General features: G+C 40.5%; 1 protein-coding gene across 1 annotated transcript in view; it reads right to left on the minus strand.

Annotated features, from left to right (window-relative positions):
- LOC104671643 (zinc finger protein 252-like) overlaps window positions 1-20,177 on the minus strand; it is a 38,605-nt gene that overhangs the window by 1,040 nt on the left and 17,388 nt on the right. Inside the window, 1 exon segment of the mRNA XM_010375171.2 lies at window positions 1-2,227. Coding sequence (XP_010373473.2) covers window positions 1-2,227 — 2,227 coding nt within the window.

Below are 20,177 nucleotides of genomic sequence, written 5' to 3' on the forward strand. Positions count from 1 at the left end.
AGTTCCCCACACTTACTACATTCATAGGTTTGCTCTCTAATGTGAATTGTGTGGATTTTCTCATGACTACTAAGAGTTATTCTCTGACTGAAGGTTTTTCCACATTGATTACATGTATAAGGTCGCTCCCTACTGTGAATTCTCTGATGTCGAGTAAGGTGAGACCTTTGTCGGAAGCATTTTCCACATTCAGTGCATACATAGGGTTTCTCTCCAGTGTGAATTCTCTGATGTTGGGTAAATTGTGAATGCTGACTGAACGCCTTGCCACACTCACTACATTCATAAGGTTTCTCACCAGTATGAATTCTGTGATGCTGAATGAGAGAGGAGCGAATATTGAAGGCCTTCCCACAGTCACTGCACTCATAGGGATTCTCTCCAGTGTGAATTCTTCGATGGCGGATAAGGTGTGCACTCTGGCTGAAGGCCTTCCCACAGTCACTGCACTCATAGGGCTTCTCTCCATTGTGTGTTCTCTTATGCTTAATTAGGGTGGATATCTGTCCAAATGTTTTCCCACACTCATTACACTCATAGGGTTTCTCACCAGTATGACTCCTCTGATGTTGAATAAGGTGTGACCCCTGGCTAAAGGCCTTCCCACATTTGTGACACTCATAGGGTTTCTTTCCATTATGTATTCTCTGATGTTGAACAAGGGAAGAAAGCACACTGAAGGCTTTATCACATTCATTACATTCATAGGGCTTCTCGCCATTGTGTGTTCTTTGATGGTGAATAAGATTAAAACTCTGGCTGAAAGCTTTTCCACACTCACTACATTCATAGGGTTTCTCTCCTGTGTGAATTCGCTGATGCTGAATAAGATGTCCCTTTTGACTAAAGGTTTTCCCACACACACTACAACCATAAGGTTTCTCTCCAGTGTGAACTATCTGATGCTGGATAAGGGATAGACGAGCACCAAATGATTTTCCACAGTCATTGCAGATATACGGTTTCTCTCCAGTGTGAATTCTCTTATGTTGAATAACTTGTGAGTATTGACTAAAGGATTTCCCACATTCATTACACCTATAAGGTTTCTCTCCTGTGTGAATTCTCTGATGGACAGTAAGAGTTCGGTTCAGGCTAAAGGATTTTCCACACTCATTACATTCATAGGGCTTTTCTCCTGTATGGATTCTCTGATGCTGAATGAGAGATAATCGTGTACCGAAGGCTTTGCCACACTCCTCACAGTCATAAGGTTTCTCTCCAGAATGAATTCTCTGATGCTGAATAAGGTGTGATTGTCTGTTGAAGGCTTTCCCACATTCTCTGCACTCGTAAGGTTTCTCTCCACTATGAATTCTCTGATGATGAATTAGATTAGAACTATGACTAAAGGCTTTTCCACACTGATTACACTCATGAGGTTTCTCTCCTGTATGAATTTTTAGATGTTGAATGTAAGATGAATGTGTACTAAAAGCTTTCCCACATTTAATACACTCATAGGGTTTTTGTCCAGTGTGAATTTTACAGTGCTGAATAAAGTAAGAGTGAGCACTGAAAGATTTGCCACAATCCTCACATGTGTAGGGTTTCTTACCATTGTGGATTCTCTGATGTTTACTGAGGATAGAGGGCTGACTAAAAGCTTTTCCACATTCATTGCACTCATAGGGCTTCTCTCCACTATGAATTCTCTGGTGCTGGTTAAAAGCTGTGTTCTGATTGAAAGGTTTTCCATGCCCAGTACACTCAAACGGTCTGTCTGGATTGTTCATCCTCTGATTCTCACTAAGAACTGAAATCTGTCTGGGTACTTTCACTAGCACATCTGTCTGACAGGCTCTTTCTCCTAATTGGAAACTCTGGAGGTTAGTGAGGTCCCCATGTTGTTTCAAGTTTTCTACATTTGACACACTTGGATGAAGACTCTTCTCTATACACACTCTAACATGTTTGTCAAGATTTGAGTCTGTAATGCAGTTTTCTCCAACAGCATTGAACTCGTGGCCATTCTCTCTAGAGAGGGTTTTCACACATCTCATAGTAATTGCTCTGAAATTGTTCTTCTGGGAGAAGGAGTTCTTAACTCCTTCTACTGCATATTTTCTCCAGCGATTCTCTAACTTTCCCTCAGTTTTATTCATCTCTTCAGTTTCCTTAAAAATATTCCTTACATGATCTTCTGATTTTGCTCTCTGGGATTCCAATTCTTCAGAAATTTCCTGCTTTGGAATCAATTCCTCTTTTTCAATCATAGAATCATAGCCTGAAAGAATGAAAAAAAAAAAAAAAGTGAAACACTTGCATTTTACTATGGGAGGAAGAATTAGAGAATAAGCAGGAATATTTATATCAAACAAGTATCTTGTAGGATAATACTGATACTCAGAATGCAAATTTAAAAAAAGCAACAAATATGACCCCCTTGGGAAGAGGAAGAAGAGAAGCATGCTGGTAAAGCAATGAACACTGGTGTGGAAAGGAAGAAGGAAGGTAATATGCCCAAGGTCAAAGGCTTAAATCTGCAACTAGGCTGACCAGGAACATATGGAGTAGGAAAGGCAAGATCTGAGAAAGGATTTGAGGAGGGTTATCAGGAAGGAGGAATTGGAGGTTGCCTCCACTATTCATGTCATTGCTGCATACTTTGTAAACAAGGTATCTTCTTATGGCTTACACATAGCATATTCAAATATTTGTTGAAAATAAATGATAAATGACTCATAATGAATGAGGTGTACATCAGTGCAATAGATGATGAAAAAAAACTATTTGATCTGGACAACTTGGTTTCACAGAAGCAAATCAGGAAAAACAGAGAAAAGCAGCAACCTACTCAGGCCAAGTATACACAACAGTCCCAAGTCACACATTTCCAGTGAACAAAAGTGTCCAAAAATTTGTGAAAACTATAAAACTGAATTCTGAGACCCAATGAAAGCAAGCTTATTAAAAATAAAAATCCAAAACCAACCAACTAAGCAAACAAAAAAACAAGCACTAAGTCACATAGATACAAAGACTGTGGGAAGGATAACTGAGGTCACAACAGTAAGAGGACAGCCCTGTGTTGAGATACCACAAAATAACAATGGAATCTCCCTTTTCCAAATGGTGTTTATCATTAGTTATAACGGGATGCTCCTTGAGACTGCACTGCTTGAATAGGGAGACTGAGCTAAAAATACTAACTGGATGAGCTCTAAAATTGGGCTAAATATGGCTGGGTGCAGTGGATCACGCTTGTAATCCCAGCACTTTGGGAGGCCAAGGTGGGTGGATCACCTGAGGTCAGGAGTTCCAGACCAGCATGGCCAACATGGCAAAACCACATCTCTACTAAAAATCCAAAATTTAGCTGGTCATGGTGGTGGGTGCTTCTAATCCCAGCTACTTGGGAGGCTGAGGCAGGAGAATAGTGTTAACTCAGGAGGTGGAGGTTGCAGTAAGTCAAGATTGTGCCACTGCACTCTAGCCTGGGTGACAGAGTAAGACTCTGTCTGAAAAAATAAAATAATAAAATACAATAAAATAAATAAAAAAATAAAATAAAATAGGACTAAGTAATCTTAATAGATTTCCATGAACTACTCACGGTACTACAGAGGGACTGATTTTGCCATTCAGAATATGAAAAGAAAAAAACAAACTTCATAATTTACTCTAAAACCTACAAACAGTGTCCTAGAAGATAAACATCCTGAATTTAGGAAGAAAAATTTCTGAGGTATCTGAGGAGTTGAGTCCTCAAGATACTCTCAGGACTAAAGTCTAAAAGATGATTCTATTAGGTGTTATTTTGCTGGGGAGGAGACAAAATAAATGTGAACAAAATGAGAAACCACAAGACAGAGTCATCCGTAAGACAAGAACCAACATCTCACACTAAAGTTCATGTTGCCATTTCCCTCAGACATCTGGTGATCCTTGGTTGGCTGTGTGTATTTTCTTTCTTTCTTTCTCTCTTTTTTTCCCCTGAGATGGAGTTTTTTTGCTCTTGTTGCCCAGGCTGGAGTGCAATGGCACTATCTTGGCTCACCACAACCTCTGCCTCCTGGGTTCAAGTGATCCTCCTGGGTTCAAGTGATCCTCCTGCCTCAGCCTCCCGAGTAGCTGGGATTACAGGCATACACCACCATGCCTGGCTAATTTTGTATTTTTAGTAGAGACAGGGGTTCTCCATGTTGGTCAGGCTGGTCTTGAACTCCTGACCACATGTGATTCACCCACCTTGGCCTCCCAAAGTGCTGGGAGTACAGGTGTGAGCCACCATGACTGGTCGGCTGTGTGTATTTTCAAATGAGACAATAAAAAGATGCTTGGGACCTCTGTGTATGAGTGTACTTGTTAACTGGAAAGGTACTTGAGTGAGGTGATTATAAGGTCACAGCAACCCTAAATACTAAAAACTGAGCTGTCTTTGCTCAGCTTTGGTTTCTTTTGAGGCAATTTCCTGGGTTTTGCCCTAAATATACGATGCCTTGCTGTTAGGTATTCTTAGTGCAGGGTAGGGAGAAGGATGTGGTAGTAGCGTCAATCATTTCTGTATTTAGATTATTTAGTTAATATCTTAGGTTCAGGTTTTTTAGGACAAAAACAAACAAACAAGAAACTTCATAAGTGATATATTTTTCTATCAAGAGGTATAAAACATCTGGTTGTATTTTTTCATGTGATGCTAACATACTTAATGGTCATTATCTAGATTCACTTTCAAATTTGGGACTGTGAAATAGTGATGTTTCAGTTCTGTCATTCCTTGGTTTTTTAGCCAAAATTTCCATGAAGTTAAACTTCTTGTCATCAATTGGGTATCCTGCCTTTCTAGTATTGTACCTAATACTAGATGTACAATACATCTAGTAAAGGCAGAATGCTCGATTCTTTTATTTACCAGTTTTCAGAGTGACGAATCAGTTTCCTAGCTTTCCTCAAAGGTGACCAATGAGTAGGACTTTTTTTTTCTACCAGCCTTAATAAAGCCTAGGACCAATCTTTGATAAGGTGATCCAATGGCATGTTATCTTCCTGTCAAAAGGAGACTTAATCCTCTCAAGAGGATATCACACAGAGCCTCTATGCCTTTTTATCTATAATAATTAACACTCAGAGCTGGCACAGTGGTGCATGCCCTTAATCCCAGAGACTTGGGAGGCTGAGGTGGGAGAATTGCTTGAGCCTAGACATTCCAGACCAGCCTGGTAAGCATAGAGAAATCCCATCTCAAACACACAACACACACACCACTCAAGTATCAGAAAGCATGTGGGGAAAAAAAAGAAAGAAAAAATAAGAGATCAAGAGAGAAAATACATGATAGAAACAAACCCACAGGGGTCCCAGTGGCGTGGGCAGTGTATGGAGCAACAGTAGGCAGCCCAGCTTCAGGAGGGCTCTTGGCAAACTGCATCCCACAGGCACCTGCCACATGCCCTCCCTGCTACCAAGATGCCCAAGAGGAGGGTCAGCTCAGCTGAAAGGGCAGGGAAGGAAGAAGAGCCCAGGAGGAGATTGGTGAGGCCGTTAGCTAAACTAACTGCTTCTGCAAAAGTGGGAATGAAGCCCAAAAAATGAAGAAGGAACAAATCTTCAGACAAGAATGCAAATAAAAGAGAGAATGAGAACACAACAACAAAACTGGCCAAAGTGACTAATCAGGAAACTAAAAATGATTCACCTGCAGAAAATGAAAGCTATGGTGGCAGGCACCAGTAATCCCAGTTACTTGGGAAGCTGAGGCAGGAGAATTGCTTGAATCTGGGAGGTGGAGGTTGCAGTAAGCCAAGATTGTGCCACTGCACTCCAGCTTGGGTGACAGAGTGAGAGTTCTCCATCAAAAAAAAAAAAAGGAAAGAAGGAAAGAAAAGAAGAAAATAAAATAAAATTGAAACTAAAAATGAGAGCTGGGTGTAGTGGCACACATCTATAGCCCCAGCTACTCAAGAGACTCAGGCAAGAGGATGGCTTGCAACCAGGAGTTAGAGGCCAGCCTGGGCAACATAGCAAGACCCCATCTCTAAATACAAAAACAAAACAAATCAGCCAGGCATGTGACTCAAGCCTGTAATCCCAGCTGTTTGGAAGGCTGAGGCAGGTGGATTGCCTGAGTCCAGGAGTTTGAGACAGCCTTAGCAAAATGGCTGGGGAGGTCTCATAATTATGGCAGAAAGCGAAAGGCAGGTCTTACATTGCAGCAGACAAGAGACAGAATGAGAATTAAGTGAAATGAGCTTCCCCTTATCAAACCATCAGATCTTGTGAGATTTATTCACTACCACAAGAACAGTATGGGAGAAACCGCTCCATGATTCAATTATCTCCCACCTGGTCCCTCCCACAACACATGGGAATTATGAGAGTACAATTCAAGATGAGATTTGGGTAGGAACACAGAGTCATACCATATCACCACATATTCAAGAAGCTCTGGGAATCCTAAGATACAAAGAAAACCACACCTGGGTATAACACAGTCCAAACTACTGAATACCTGAGGAAAAAAATATCAAAAAACAGCACGAGGAAAAAGACATGTTATCTTCAAGGTAACAATAAGACTGAAAGCTGACTTTGTGATTTTAGAGGTGGAAAACAACAGAAAAAAGGACATTTTTTAATTTTGAAGAAAACAACTGCCATGCTAGAATTCTACATCCACCAGAAATATTATTGAGAAATAAAAGCTTGAAAATTCCACTTCCAGGATAACAGTATAAACTGGAATTCAGTGGATTCACTTCTTGCTAAACAAAGCAAGAACTATTTAAAAAGAAAAAAACAAACCAAACAACCATTTAAAGTCTCTAGCAATTGCCCTGAGGGAAAACAGCAGAGGAAGAAATATTTTTGCAAGAAATTCGACCACAATTTGGTAAGAATAGAGAGAGTACATAGAATTCCTCGTTTTGTTCTCCCCCTCTTCTCCTCCATCCTCTCTCTCACTTCCCTCTCTCTTCTCCCCACCAGCCTCCTTCCTGGAGAGTTTGTGGCATTTGAATCACAACCTGCTCCACCCCCTCCCTCACCCCCAGCTCAGTACAACAGATGGTCCACTCTAGGCAGATGTGGCCAAGAAGGGGCTCCCTCTCCCCTCAGTTTCCAATGAAAGCTTACCATATCTCACCAGGAGGATAGGCCTCCAGCAGTTTTCATCCCCTCCAACTCCAAGTTAAAGAGGCTAAATTCCAGTGAATGAGGCTGACAGGACAAGGGCTCCCATCCTCCATTCAGCTTCTCTCCAAGGGCAGAGGCATAGCAGGCCAAGACTATTTGGGACCTGACTGCTCTGGCCCCAGCTTGCTCATAGGCAGAGGTCCCACAATGGGAAGACCATAGAATACTGCCTCACTCACTGCCCAAGGAAGTGGCTCCGAGAGTTTGCCTAGGAGGAGAGGCAGTCCATCAGAGAATTCTCAAGCTCTTCCTTAAAGAACTGACTTTATTTGAAACAGAGCATAGGGGAGGTTCAAGTCTAGGGTAACTCTCAAAAATAGCTCTTTAAATTAATAAGACACTAAACCACAGGTCAGCTGGTTTATCAGAGAGAACTAGGGAAAGAGACAGCTTCTGGAGTCAGAATAAACCTCAAAGATGGACTTTAAACAATACTCCTGCCCAAATTTAATTGGATCAGACTGCTGAGCAATTCATGTCCTCGGGTAGGGGTCCCCAACCCCTAAGCCATGGACCGGTTTTGATCTGTGGCCTGTTAGGAACTGGGCTGCACCGCAGGAGGTGAGCAGTGGGTGAGTGAACGAGCATTACTCCCTGAGCTCTGCATCCTGGCCGATCAGTCACAGCACTGGATTCTCATAGGAGCACGAACCCTGTTGTCAACTGCAGATGCAAGGGATCTAGGTTGCGTGCTCCTTATGAGAAGCTATTGCTAGATAATCTGAGGTGAAACAGTTTCATCCCAGAACCATCCCTTCTCACCTAATCCATGGAAAAACTGACTTCCATAAAACTGGTCCCAGGTGCCAAAAAGGTTGGGAACCACTGCCCTAGGGCACTGTCAAAAACACCAGAGCAATCTGCCTGCAATTAGTGGACCCTAATGGGAACGATGTAATACCATCTGAAGTAGATAGCTTCACAGGCAGATCAGGGAGAGAGACAGAGAGTTGTGCCAAAAAGGTTATCATTGCAGGATGACTCTGATTATGCTCTAGGTTCCATATGGTGAAGAAAATGTATGCCACTGAAATAGTTTCACTAAGTCATAAAACACATAAACTAGCAAACAACAAAAACAAGCTCTAGAGAAGGGGGAGGGGAACCAGTAACCAGAATTCCTATATTACCTAAAATGTCTGTTTTCAAAAAAAGCAGGAGACACGCAAATAAATACATAAATAAATAACAATAAAATGTGACCCATAACACAGGAAAAATGCAAGAACACAAACTGCCTGTGAGAGAAGCCAGAAGTCAGATTTAAGATTTCAAAGGAGCTATGATAAATATGTTCCAAAAACTCAATGAACCATGCTGACTGAAGTAAAATTAGGTATGAAGACAATGTCTCATCGAGTACAGAATATCAATAAAGACAAAAATTATTTCAAAAGCAACTAAATGGAAATTCTGAAGTTGAAAAGTACAATAATCTGAAATAAAAATTAATTTGTGGGGCCAACAATAGATTTGAATGGGCAGAAGAATCAATAAACTTGAAGATAAACTGCGAGAAAAAAGAATTTTAAAAAATGAATGGAGCCTCAGGCAAGTGTGGAATACCTTTAAGCACATCTATACACACACAATAGAGGAACCAGGAGAGGAGACAGAGAAGGTGCAGAAGAAAATATATGAACCACCAATGGTCAAAGAACTCCGAAAGGAAAATATCTTGGGCCCCCAAAATCACTAAGGAAAACTCAAGCTGGAAACTGCTTAGGGCAAACCTGCTTCCCATTCTATTCAAAATTATCCCTCTGCTCATTGAGGTAGATGCATATCTGATTGCCTCCTTTGGAAAGGCTAATCAGAAACTCAAAAGAAAGTAACTATTTGTGTCTCACCTATCTGTGATCTGGAAGCTCCCTCCCCACTTCAAGTCTTCCTGCCTTTGCTTCAAGTTGTCCCACCTTCCCAGGCCGAACAGATGTACTTCTTACATATATTATTGATGTGTCATGTTTCCCTAAAATGCATAAAACCAAGCTGTGCCCCGACCACCATGGGCAAATGTTGTCAGGACCTCCTCAGGCTGTGTCACAGCACATCCTCAACCTTGGCAAAATCAACTTTCTAAATTACCAGAGACCTGTCTCAGGTTTTCTGGGTTCACAGAACTAATCAAAAGAGTTTAGAATGTATCTGAAAATAAACATGGAAATGCTGTCAGGCCTCTGAACCCAAGCTAAGCCATCATATCCCCTGTGACCTGCACGTACACATCCAGATGGCCTGTTCCTGCCTTAACTGATGACATTCCACCACAAAAGAAGTGAAAATGGCCCGTTCCTGCCTTAACTGATGACATTACCTTGTGAAATTCCTTCTCCTGGCTCATCCTGGCTCAAAAGCTCCCCCGCTGAGCACCCTGTGATCCCTGCCCCTGGCCACCAGAAAACAACCCCCTTTGTCTATCATTTTCCTTTACCTACCCAAATCCTATAAAACAGCCCACCTCTATCTCCCTTTGCTGACTTTCTTTTCGGACTCAGCCTGCCTGCACCCAGGTGAAATAAACCGCTTTATTGCTCACACAATGCTTGTTTGGTGGTCTCTTCACAGGGACGCGAGTGAAAAATGCAACATACCAAAACTTATGAGATGAAGCAAAGGCAGTACTAAAAGGGAATTTTATAGCAATAAATGCCTCCATTTTAAAAGATCCAAAATAATCCCAATTTTATACTTCAAGGAAGTAGAGGTGAACAAACTAACCCCAAAGTGAGAAGGAAGGAAATAATTGAGATTAGAGTAGACATAAATACAATCTGTAGAAAACAATAGAATAGAAAAACAATAGAAAAAACAACAAAACGGTTTTTTGAAAATAAAATGGATAAACTTTGTAGCTAGATTAATTAAGAATAAAAGAGAGAAAACTCAAAATCAGAAATGAAAGAGACAACTGATGCCACAGAAATTAAAAGATTGTAAGATACTGCTGTGAACAATTACATGCCAACAAATTGGACAATGTAGAAGAAATGGATGAAATCTCAGAAATATACAACCTACCAAGACTGATTCATGAATAAATAGAAAGTCTGAGTAGACCTATACCTAAAACAAGGAGACTGGGCTGGGCGCGGTGGCTCAAGCCTGTAATCCCAGCACTTTGGGAGGCCGAGACGGGCGGATCACGAGGTCAGGAGATCGAGACCATCCTGGGTAACACCGTGAAACCCCGTCTCTACTAAAAAATACAAAAAACTAGCCGGGCGAGGTGGCGGGCGCCTGTAGTCCCAGCTACTCGGGAGGCTGAGGCAGGAGAATGGCATGAACCCGGGAGGCGGAGCTTGCAGTGAGCTGAGATCCGGCCACTGCACTCCAGCCTGGGCGGCAGAGCGAGACTCTGTCTCAAAAAACAAAAACAAACAAACAACAACAACAAAAAAAAAACCAAAAAAAAAAAAAAACAAAACAAAACAAGGAGACTGAAGCAGTAATCAAAAACCTCCCATTAAACAAGGCCCAGGCCAGGTGTGGTGGCACATGCCTGTAGTCCCAGCTACCTGGGAGGCTGAGGAAGGAGGATTGCTTGAATTTGGGAGTTTGAGGCTTCAGTGAGCTATGATCTCGCCACTGTACTCTAGCTTGGACAACAGTGAGATTCTCTCAAAACAGACAACAAAAATCATATGTTGAATCACAAGGTGATGGTGTTGGGAGGTGGGACCTTTGGGAAGTGATTATGCAGGCAGGTCCCTCATAATTGGGATTAGTGCTCTTATAAAAGAGACCCCAGAGACCTTTGCTCCCTCTGCCATGTGAGGATATAGCAAGAGGTTGCAATTCAGAAGGGGCCGTCATTAGAACCTGATCATGCTTGCACCCTAATCTTGGACTTCCAGCCTTAAGAACTGTGAGAAATAAAGATATTTATTGTGCAGAGGAGGTCAAGAATGCAGTGAGCTATGATGGCACCACTGTACTCTAGCTTGGGCAACAGAGCAAGACCCCATTTAAAAAAAGATGGGCCAAGTTTTTTTCTCAAAGATGACACATAAATGGTCAACAGGTATTAATATATGAAAAGATGCTCAACATCATCAGGAAAATGCAAATGAAAACCACAAAGAGGTGTCACTACACACATTAGAATGGCTATTATTATTATTATTATTTTTTTTGAGATGGAGTCTCGCTCTGTCACCCAGGCTGGAGTGCTGTGGCCGGATCTCAGCTCACCGCAAGCTCCGCCTCCCGGGTTTACGCCATTCTCCTGTCTCAGCCTCCCGAGTAGCTGGGACTACAGGCGCCGCCACCTCGCCCGGCTAGTTTTTTGTAGTTTTTAGTAGAGACGGGGTTTCGCCGTGTTAGCCAGGATGGTCTCGATCTCCTGACCTCGTGATCCGCCCATCTCGGCCTCCCAAAGTGCTGGGATTACAGGCTTGAGCCACCGTGCCCGGCCGCTATTACTTTTTAAAAGCCTGAAAAATAACAAGTGTTGATGATGATGTGTTGGTAGAAATGTAAAATGGTGCAGTCATGCAAAACAATATAGAAGTTTCTTTAAAAATTAAAAATAGAACCATCATATGATTCAGTAATCCCACTTTTGGGTAACTATCCAAAAGAATTGATATCAGAATCCTTTTTCTTTTTTCTTTTGAGATGAAGTCTTGTTCTGTCACCAGGCTAGAGGGCAGTGGTGTGATCCTGGCTCACTGCAACCTCCACCTCCCAGGTTCAAGCAATTCTCCTGCCTCAGCCTCCTGGGTAGCTGGGATTACAGGCACATGCCACCATGCCCAGCTAATTTTTGTATTTTTAGTAGAGACAGGGTTTCACCATGTTGGCCAGGATGGTCTTGATCTCTTGACCTTGTGCACCCACCTTGGCCTCCCAAAGTGTTGGGATTACAGGCATGACCCACCACAGCTAGCCAATGTCAGAATCTTGAAGATAGGTTTGTGCTCCCATGTTCACTGCAGCATTATTCACAATAGCCAAGAGGTGGAAACAACCTAGATGTCCATCAACAGATGGAGGTACAAAGAAAATCTGGTATATCCATACAATGAAATATTCAGCCATAAAATATTGTAGAAAAAAATATCATATGCAACTACATAAATGAACTTTGAGGACATTATGCTAAGTGAAATAAGACAGTCATAGAAGGATGAATACTGCATAGTTCCACTTATATGAGGTATCTAAAACAGTCACACCCATAGAAACAAAAAGTGCAATGGTGGTTGCCAGGGGTTGGGGAGAGGGAGAAATGGGGAGTTGCTATTCAGTGGGTATAGGGTTTCAGTCATGCAAGGTTTTGAGAAAGTTCTAGAGATCTGCTATACAGCGTTTTGCTATTGTATTGTACACTTAAAAATATTTAAGAATGTAGACTGATCCTCATGTTATATAGTTTTACCACCATTTAGGAAATACTTCAATAATGGCTGAAAACTTCTGATATTTCCTGGAAAACATTAAACTGCACATCCAAGAGGCCCAAAGAACTCCAAGTAGGATAAACACAAAGATACTAACACTCAGAAACATCATGGTAAAAACATTAAATGTTAATGACAAGGAGAAAATCTTGAAAGCAAGAGAAAAACAACTGATCATGTACAAGAGAACCCCAATAAGATAAACAGTAGACTTCTCATCAGAAGTAATGGAGGTCAGAAGACAGTGGATAACATATTCAAAGTTCTGAAAGAAAAAGACTCTCAACCAGGAATTTTCTATCTTGGCCTGGTGTGGTGACTCATGCCTATAATCCCAGCAATTCTAGAGGCCGAGTGGATGGATCACCTGAGGTCCGGAGTTTGAGACCAGCCTGGCCAACATAGTGAAACCCCATCTCTATTTAAGAAAAAAAAAAAAGAAAGCTGGGTATGGTGGCGTGTGCCTGTAATCCCAGCTACTCAGGAGGCTGAGGCAGAAGAATCACTTAAACCCAGGAGATGGAGGCTGCAGTGAGCTGAGATCGCACCACTGTACTCCAGCCTGGGCAACAGAGCGAGACTGTCTCTAAAAAAGAAAAAAAAAAAAAAAAGAAGAAGTTTCTATCCAGCAAATTATCTTCCAAAAGTGAAGATGAAATACAAGCATTACCAGATAAATATAAACAGATAATTTATTGCTACTAGACCCACCTTATAAAAAATACCAAAGAACATTCTTCAGGTTGAAAGCAAGTAAACCCAGATAGAAATGAGAACCCACCAAAAACACAAAGAACAAAGATAAAGGTAATTATTTAATTACATAAGACAGTATTAATGTATGTATTTAATCTCTCAATTAATTTAAAAAGCAATGTTATAAATCAATTTTATATAATTACATTGTTTAGGCTTTAAGATGTAAACATGTATTATATATGACAACAGCACAAAGGAGGTGGATGAGAGCAGAGTTGTACTGGACAAAGGAAATGACAGCAGATGGTAACCTAAATGTACAGGAACAAATGAAGAAAACCATAAATGGTAAATAAGAAAGTAAACATTAAAAATTTTACCAATATATACTTTCTCATTTCTTTTCTGTTTCCACAATTGACATAAAATTATATAAAGTAAAAATTATAAAAATGTATTTGTGGGTTTATAACGAACATATAATTGTAAAACAACAGTACATAAAGGAGGAAGATTAAATAGAGCTATATACAAGTAACAATTCTATATCTCATTGAATTTTGTTAGTATAAATCAGAAGTAAATTCTGATGAAATGTATGTGGTAAGCTCTAGAGTCAGCATTAAGAGAATAACTTTCAAAAAGTGAAAGTATCAGTAAAGAAATTAAAATGTTATAATAGAAAAATTGTACTCAATGCAGCTGGGCATGGTGGTTCACATCTATAATCCCAGTCACTTGCGAGGCTGAGGCAGGAAGATCACTTGAGGCCAGGAGTTTGAGACCAGCCTAGGCAACATAAAAGCAAGACCCTGTTTCTAAAAATAAAATTGGAAAAAAAAAAAAAGCAAAACAAAACAAAAAAAATCCCACACACTTAGCCAGACATGGTGGCAGACACCTGTAGTCCCAGCTACTTGAGGCCTGAGGCTCAGGAGGAAGGATCCCTTCAGCCCAGGAGTTCAAGGCTACAGAGAGCCATGATCAGGCCACTGCACTCCAGCCTAGGAAACAGGGCAAGACCTGACTTTAAAAATAAAGTAAAATCTACTCAATGCAAAAGAAAAAAATTAAGGAGGAATGGTGGAACAGAAAAGACACAAGATATACAAAACACAAAGAGCACAATGGCAGATGTAAACCCAACTACACAACAAACTACAATAAATGTGACTAAACAATTCAAAGAAAAGGCAGAAAGAAAAAAAGAAAGGGAAAAAAAGGCAGAGTCACAGTGGATTAAAAAACAATATCCAACTATATGCTATCTATAGGAAATACACTTCAGATTCAAAGATAAAAACAGATTGGAAGTAAAAGAATGGAAAAAGATACACAGATGCTCCTCAACTTACAATGGTGTTATGTCCTGAAAAACCCATGATACGTTGAAAATATAGAAGTTGATATGCTTTGGATCTATGTCCCCACCCAAATCTCATACTGAAATGCAATCCCCAATGCTGGAGATAGAGCCTGGTAGGAAGTGATTGGATCATGGGGGCGGTTTCTCATGAATGGCTTAGCACATCCCCCTGGTGCTGTTTTTGTGATAGAGTTCTAGTGAGATCTGGTAGTTTAAGTGTGTGGCACCTCCTTCCTGTATCTCTTCCTCCTGCTCCAGCCATGTAAGATGTGCCTGCTTCCCCTTCACCTCCTGCTATAATTTTAAGTTTCCTGAGGCCTCCCTAGAAGCAGAAGCTGGTATGCTTCCTGTACAGCCTGCAGAACTCTGAGCCAATTAAACCTCTTTTCCTTACAAATTACCCAGTATCAGGTATTTGTTTATAGTAGTGTGAGAATGGACTAATACGTAAAAAAATGCATTTAATACATCTAACCTATCAAACATCATAGCTTAGCCTCACCTACCTTAAACATGCTCAGAACATTTACATTAGCCTACAGTTGGGCAAAATAATCTAATACAAAGCCTATTTTATAGTAAAGTGTTGAATATCATGCAATTTATTGACTACTGTACTGAAAATGAAAAACAGAATAATTTTGTACCATTGTGAAGTTGAAAAATCATAAATCAAATAAGATACGCTGTGTTATGCAAATAGCAACCATAATAAAGCTAGAGTAGTTATACTAACAATGACAAAATAGACTTTAAAATGTAACATGCTACCAGAGATAAAGAGGGACATTTTACCATGATAAAAGGGTCAACTCAAAAGTTATAACACTTGTAAACATATACACAGCTAACAACAGAGCTTCAAAGAATGTGCAATGAAAGGTTGAAAAAATTGGGGTGTTGGGAGCAAGCCCCCCAAAACCTGGCCATAAACTGGCCCCAAAACTGGCCATAAACAAAATTTCTGCAGCACTGTGACATGTCCGTAATGGCCCTAATGCCCAAGCTGGAAGGTTGTGGGTTTACGGGAATAAGGGCAAGGAACACCTGGGCCAGCCCAGGGCGGAAAACCACTTAAAGGCATTCTTAGGCCACAATTAGCATGAGTGAACTGTGTCTTAAGAGCGTGTTTCTGCTGCAGTTAACTAGCCCAACCTATTCATTTAATTCGGCCCATCCCTTCATTTCCCATAAGGGATACTTTTTGTTAATTTAATTCTATAGAAACAATGCTAATGACTGATTTGCTGTCAATAAATACGTGAGTAAATCTCTGTTTGGGGCTCTCAGCTCTGAAGGCTGTGAGATCCCTGATTCCCCACTTCACACCGCTACATTTCTGTGTGTGTGTCTTTAATTTCTCTAGTGCCCCTGGGTTAGGGTCTCCCTGACCGCGCTGGTCTCTGCATTGGGGGGAAATACATAGTTCAACAACAGTTGTCAGAGACTTCAAACCCCACTTTCAATTTGGATAGAACATCTAACCAGAAGATCAACAAGGAAATACAGATGGCCCTCTGTATCTAGGTGATACAGTTTGGCTCTGTGTCCCCATCTAAATCTCTTCTCAAATTGTAATCCCAACATGTTGAGGGAGAGACCTGGTGGGAGGTGATTGGATCATGGGGGTGGTTTCCCCCAGGCTGTTCTCATGATAGTGAGTTCTCAGAAGACCTGATGGCTTAAAAGTGCTTGGCAGTCGACCCTCCCTGCCCACTGCTGCTGCTATGTAAGATGTGCCTTGCTTCCCCTTTACTTTCTGCCATGACTGTAAGTTTCCTGAGGCCTCCCCAGCTATGTAGAACTATGAGTCAATTAAACCTCTTTCCTTTATAAATTACTCGGTCTCAGGTAGTTCTTCATAGCAGTGTGAAAACAGACTAATACTCTAGGGATTCTGCATCAATGGATTCAAGTGACCACAAATACAAAAAAATTTGGAAATTAAACAAAAAGCATGGTTGCATTTGTACTGAACATACACAGATTTGTCATTATTCCCTAGCCAGTAAAGTTTAACAACTATTTACATAGCATTTACATTGTATTAAAGTATACAGGAGGAGGATGTACATAGGTGATATGAAAATAGTACACCATTTTATATAAGGGACTTGAGCATCTGTGGAGTTTAGTATTTGAAAGGGTTCCTGGAACCAATCTCCCATGGATACTGAGGGACAAGGGTAGAAGATTTAGAACACTATATACAAACTAGACTTAACAAACATATAAGTTGTTAGAGAATACTTCACCCAACAACAGCAGAATATACATTTTTCTCAAGTACACATGGAATATTTTCCAGGACAGATCATAGGTGAGGCCATAAAACAAGCCTCGATAAGTTTAAAAAGACTGAAACTCTACAAGTTTCCTTGTCTTATGTTTTTTAAACATAATGGAATGAAACTGAAACTAATAACAGAAAACAATTTGCTAAATTCACAAATATGTAAAAATTAAGCAACACAGTACTAAATAACCAATGGGTCAGACAAGAAGTACAAAGCAAAATTAGAAAATACTTCAAGATGAATGAAAAGGAAGACACAACATATCAAAACCTGCGGGATGCAGCTAAATCAGTGCTTAAAGGGAAATTTGTAGCTGTCAATGTCTACATTTTTTAAAGTTAAAAAAAATTTTTCTTTTTTAGAAATTTTACTTTAAGTTCTGGGATATATGTGCAGAACCTGCAGGTTTGTTACATAGGTATACATGTGCCATGGTGCTCTGCTGCACCTATCAACCTGTCATCTAGGTTTTTAGCCCACATGCATTAGGTATTTGTTCTAATGCTTTCCCTCCCCTTGCCCCTCACCCCATGATGGGCCCTGGTGTGTGATGTTCCCCTCCCTGTGTCCATGTGTTCTCACTGTTCAACTCCCACTTACGAGTGAGAACATATTGTTTTTGGTTTTCTGTTCCTGTGTTAGTTTGCTAAGAATTATGGCTTCCAGTTTTATCCATGTCCCTGCAAAGGACATGAACTTATTCTTCTTTATGGCTGCGTAGTATTCCATGGTGTATATATGCCACATTTTCTTTATCCAGTCTATCAGTGATGGGCATTTTGGTTGGTTCCAAGTCTTTGCTATTGTAAATAGTGCTACAAGAAACGTATCTGTGCATGTATCTTTACAGCAGAATGATTTACAATCCTTTGGGTATATACCCAGTAATGGGACTGCTGGGTCAACTGGTATTTCCGGTTCTAGATCCTTGAGAAATCACCACACTGTCTTCCACAATGACTGAACTCATTCACACTCCCACCAACAGTGTAAAAGCATTCCTATTTCTCCACACCCTCACCAGCATCTGCTGTTTCCTGACTTTTTTTTTTTTTTTGAGATGCAGTCTTGCTCCGTTGCCCAGGCCGGAGTGCAGTGGCATAATCTTGGCTCACGCCCGACTAATTTTTTTGGGTTATTAATACAGATGGGGTTTCACCATGTTAGCCAGGATGGTCTCAATCTCCTGACCTCGTGATCCACCTGTCTTGGCCTCCCAAAGTACTGGGATTACAGGCATGAGCCACCATGCCTGGCTGACAATGGGGTTTTCCAAATATACAGTCAAATAGACACAATTTGACTGCCTCTCTTCCTATTTGAATACTCTATTTCTCTTGCCTGATTGCCCTGGCCAGAACTTCCAATACTATGTTGAATAGGAGTGGTGAGAGAGGGTATCCTTGTCTTGTGCTGGTTTTCAAAGGGAATGTTTCCAGCTTCTGCCTATTCAGTATGATATTGGCTATGGGTTTGTCATAAATAGCTTTTATTATTTTGAGATATGTTCCATCAATACCTAGTTGATTTAGTTTTTAACATGAAGAGATGTTGAGTTTTATTGAAGGCCTTTTCTGCATCTATTGAGATAATCATGAGGTTTTTGCCATTGGTTCTGTTTATGTGATGGATTACAAATTTGCCTATGATGAAACAGCCCTGCATCCCAAGGATGATGTTGACTTGATCTTGATGAATAAGCTTTTTGATATGCTGCTGGATTCAGTTTGCCAATATTTTATTGAGCATTTTTGCATCGATGTTCATCAGGGATATTGACCTGAAATTTTCTTTTTTTGTTGTGTCTCTGTCAGGTTTTGGTATCAGGATGATGCTGACCTCATAAAAAGGGTTAGGGAGGATTCCCTCTTTGGAATAGTTTCAGAAGGAATAGTACCAGTTCCTCTCTATACCTCTGGTAGAATTTGGCTGTGAATCCATCTGGTTCTGGGTTTTTTTGGGGTTGTTAGGCTATGAATTACAGCCTCAATTTCAGAACTTGTTATTGGTCTGTTCAGGGATTTGACACCTTCCTGGTTTAGTCTTGGGAGGGTGCATATGTCCAGGAATTTATCCATTTCTTCTAGATTTTCTAATTTGTGTAGAGGTGTTTATAGTATTCTCTGGTCATAGTTTGTATTTCTGTGGGATCAGTGGTAATATCCCCTTTATTATTTTTTATTATATCTATTTGATTCTTCTCTCTTTTCTTCATTAGTCTAGCTAGTGGTCTATCTATTTTGTTAATTTTTTCAAAAAAACATCTTCTGCATTCATTGATTATTGAAGGATTTTTCCTGTCTGTATCTCCTTCAGTTTTGCTCTGATCTTAGTTATTTCTTGTCTTCTGCTAGCTTTTTAATTCGTTTGCCCTTGCTTCTCTAGTTGTTTTAATTGTGATATTAGGGTGCCAATTTCAGATCTTTCCAGCTTTCTGATGTGGGCATTTAGTGCTATAAATTTCCCTCTTAATGCTGCTTTAGTTGTGTCCCAGAAAGTCTGGTATATTGTCTGTTTGTTCTCATTGGTTTCAAAGAACTTATTTCATTCTTAATTTCGTTATTTACCCAGGAGTCATTCAGGAGTAGGTTGTTCAATTTCCATGTAGTTGTACGGTTTTGAGTTTCTTAATCCTGAGTTCTAATTTGATTGCACTGTGGTCTGGGAGGCTGTTATGATTTCTGTTCTTTTGCATTTGCAGAGGAGTGTTTTACTTCCAATTATGTGGTTGATTTTAGAATAAGTGCCATGTGGCACTGACAAGAATGAGAAGAATTCAAGTCCTGAATATCCTTTAATTTTAAAGGATGCTGGCTGGGTGTGGTGGATCACACCTATAATCTCAGCACTTTGGGAGGCCAAAGTGGGCAGATCATGAGGTCAGGAGATTGAGACCATCCCGGCTAACACAGTGAAATCCTGTCTCTACTAAAAATGCAAATGCAAATAAATTAGCTGGGCATGGTGGCACGCACCTGTAGTCCCAGCTTCTCAGGAGGCTGAGGCAGGAGAATGGTGTGGACCCAGGAGGCAGAGCTTGTGGTGAGCTGAGATTGTGCCACTGCACTCCAGCCAGGGCAACAGAGTGAGACTCCGTCTCAAAAAAAAAAAATAAATAAATAAAAAAAAAATAAAAAATAAATTAAAAAAATATATAAAGGATGCTAATTTTTTGTCTTGTTAATCTAATATTGACTGTGGGGTGTTAAAGTCTCACACTATTATTGTGTGAAAGTCTAAATCTCTTTGTAGGTCTCTAAGAACTTGCTTTATGAA

This window comes from Rhinopithecus roxellana, chromosome 17 (genome assembly GCF_007565055.1).
Source record: "Rhinopithecus roxellana isolate Shanxi Qingling chromosome 17, ASM756505v1, whole genome shotgun sequence".
NCBI lineage: Eukaryota > Metazoa > Chordata > Mammalia > Primates > Cercopithecidae > Rhinopithecus > Rhinopithecus roxellana.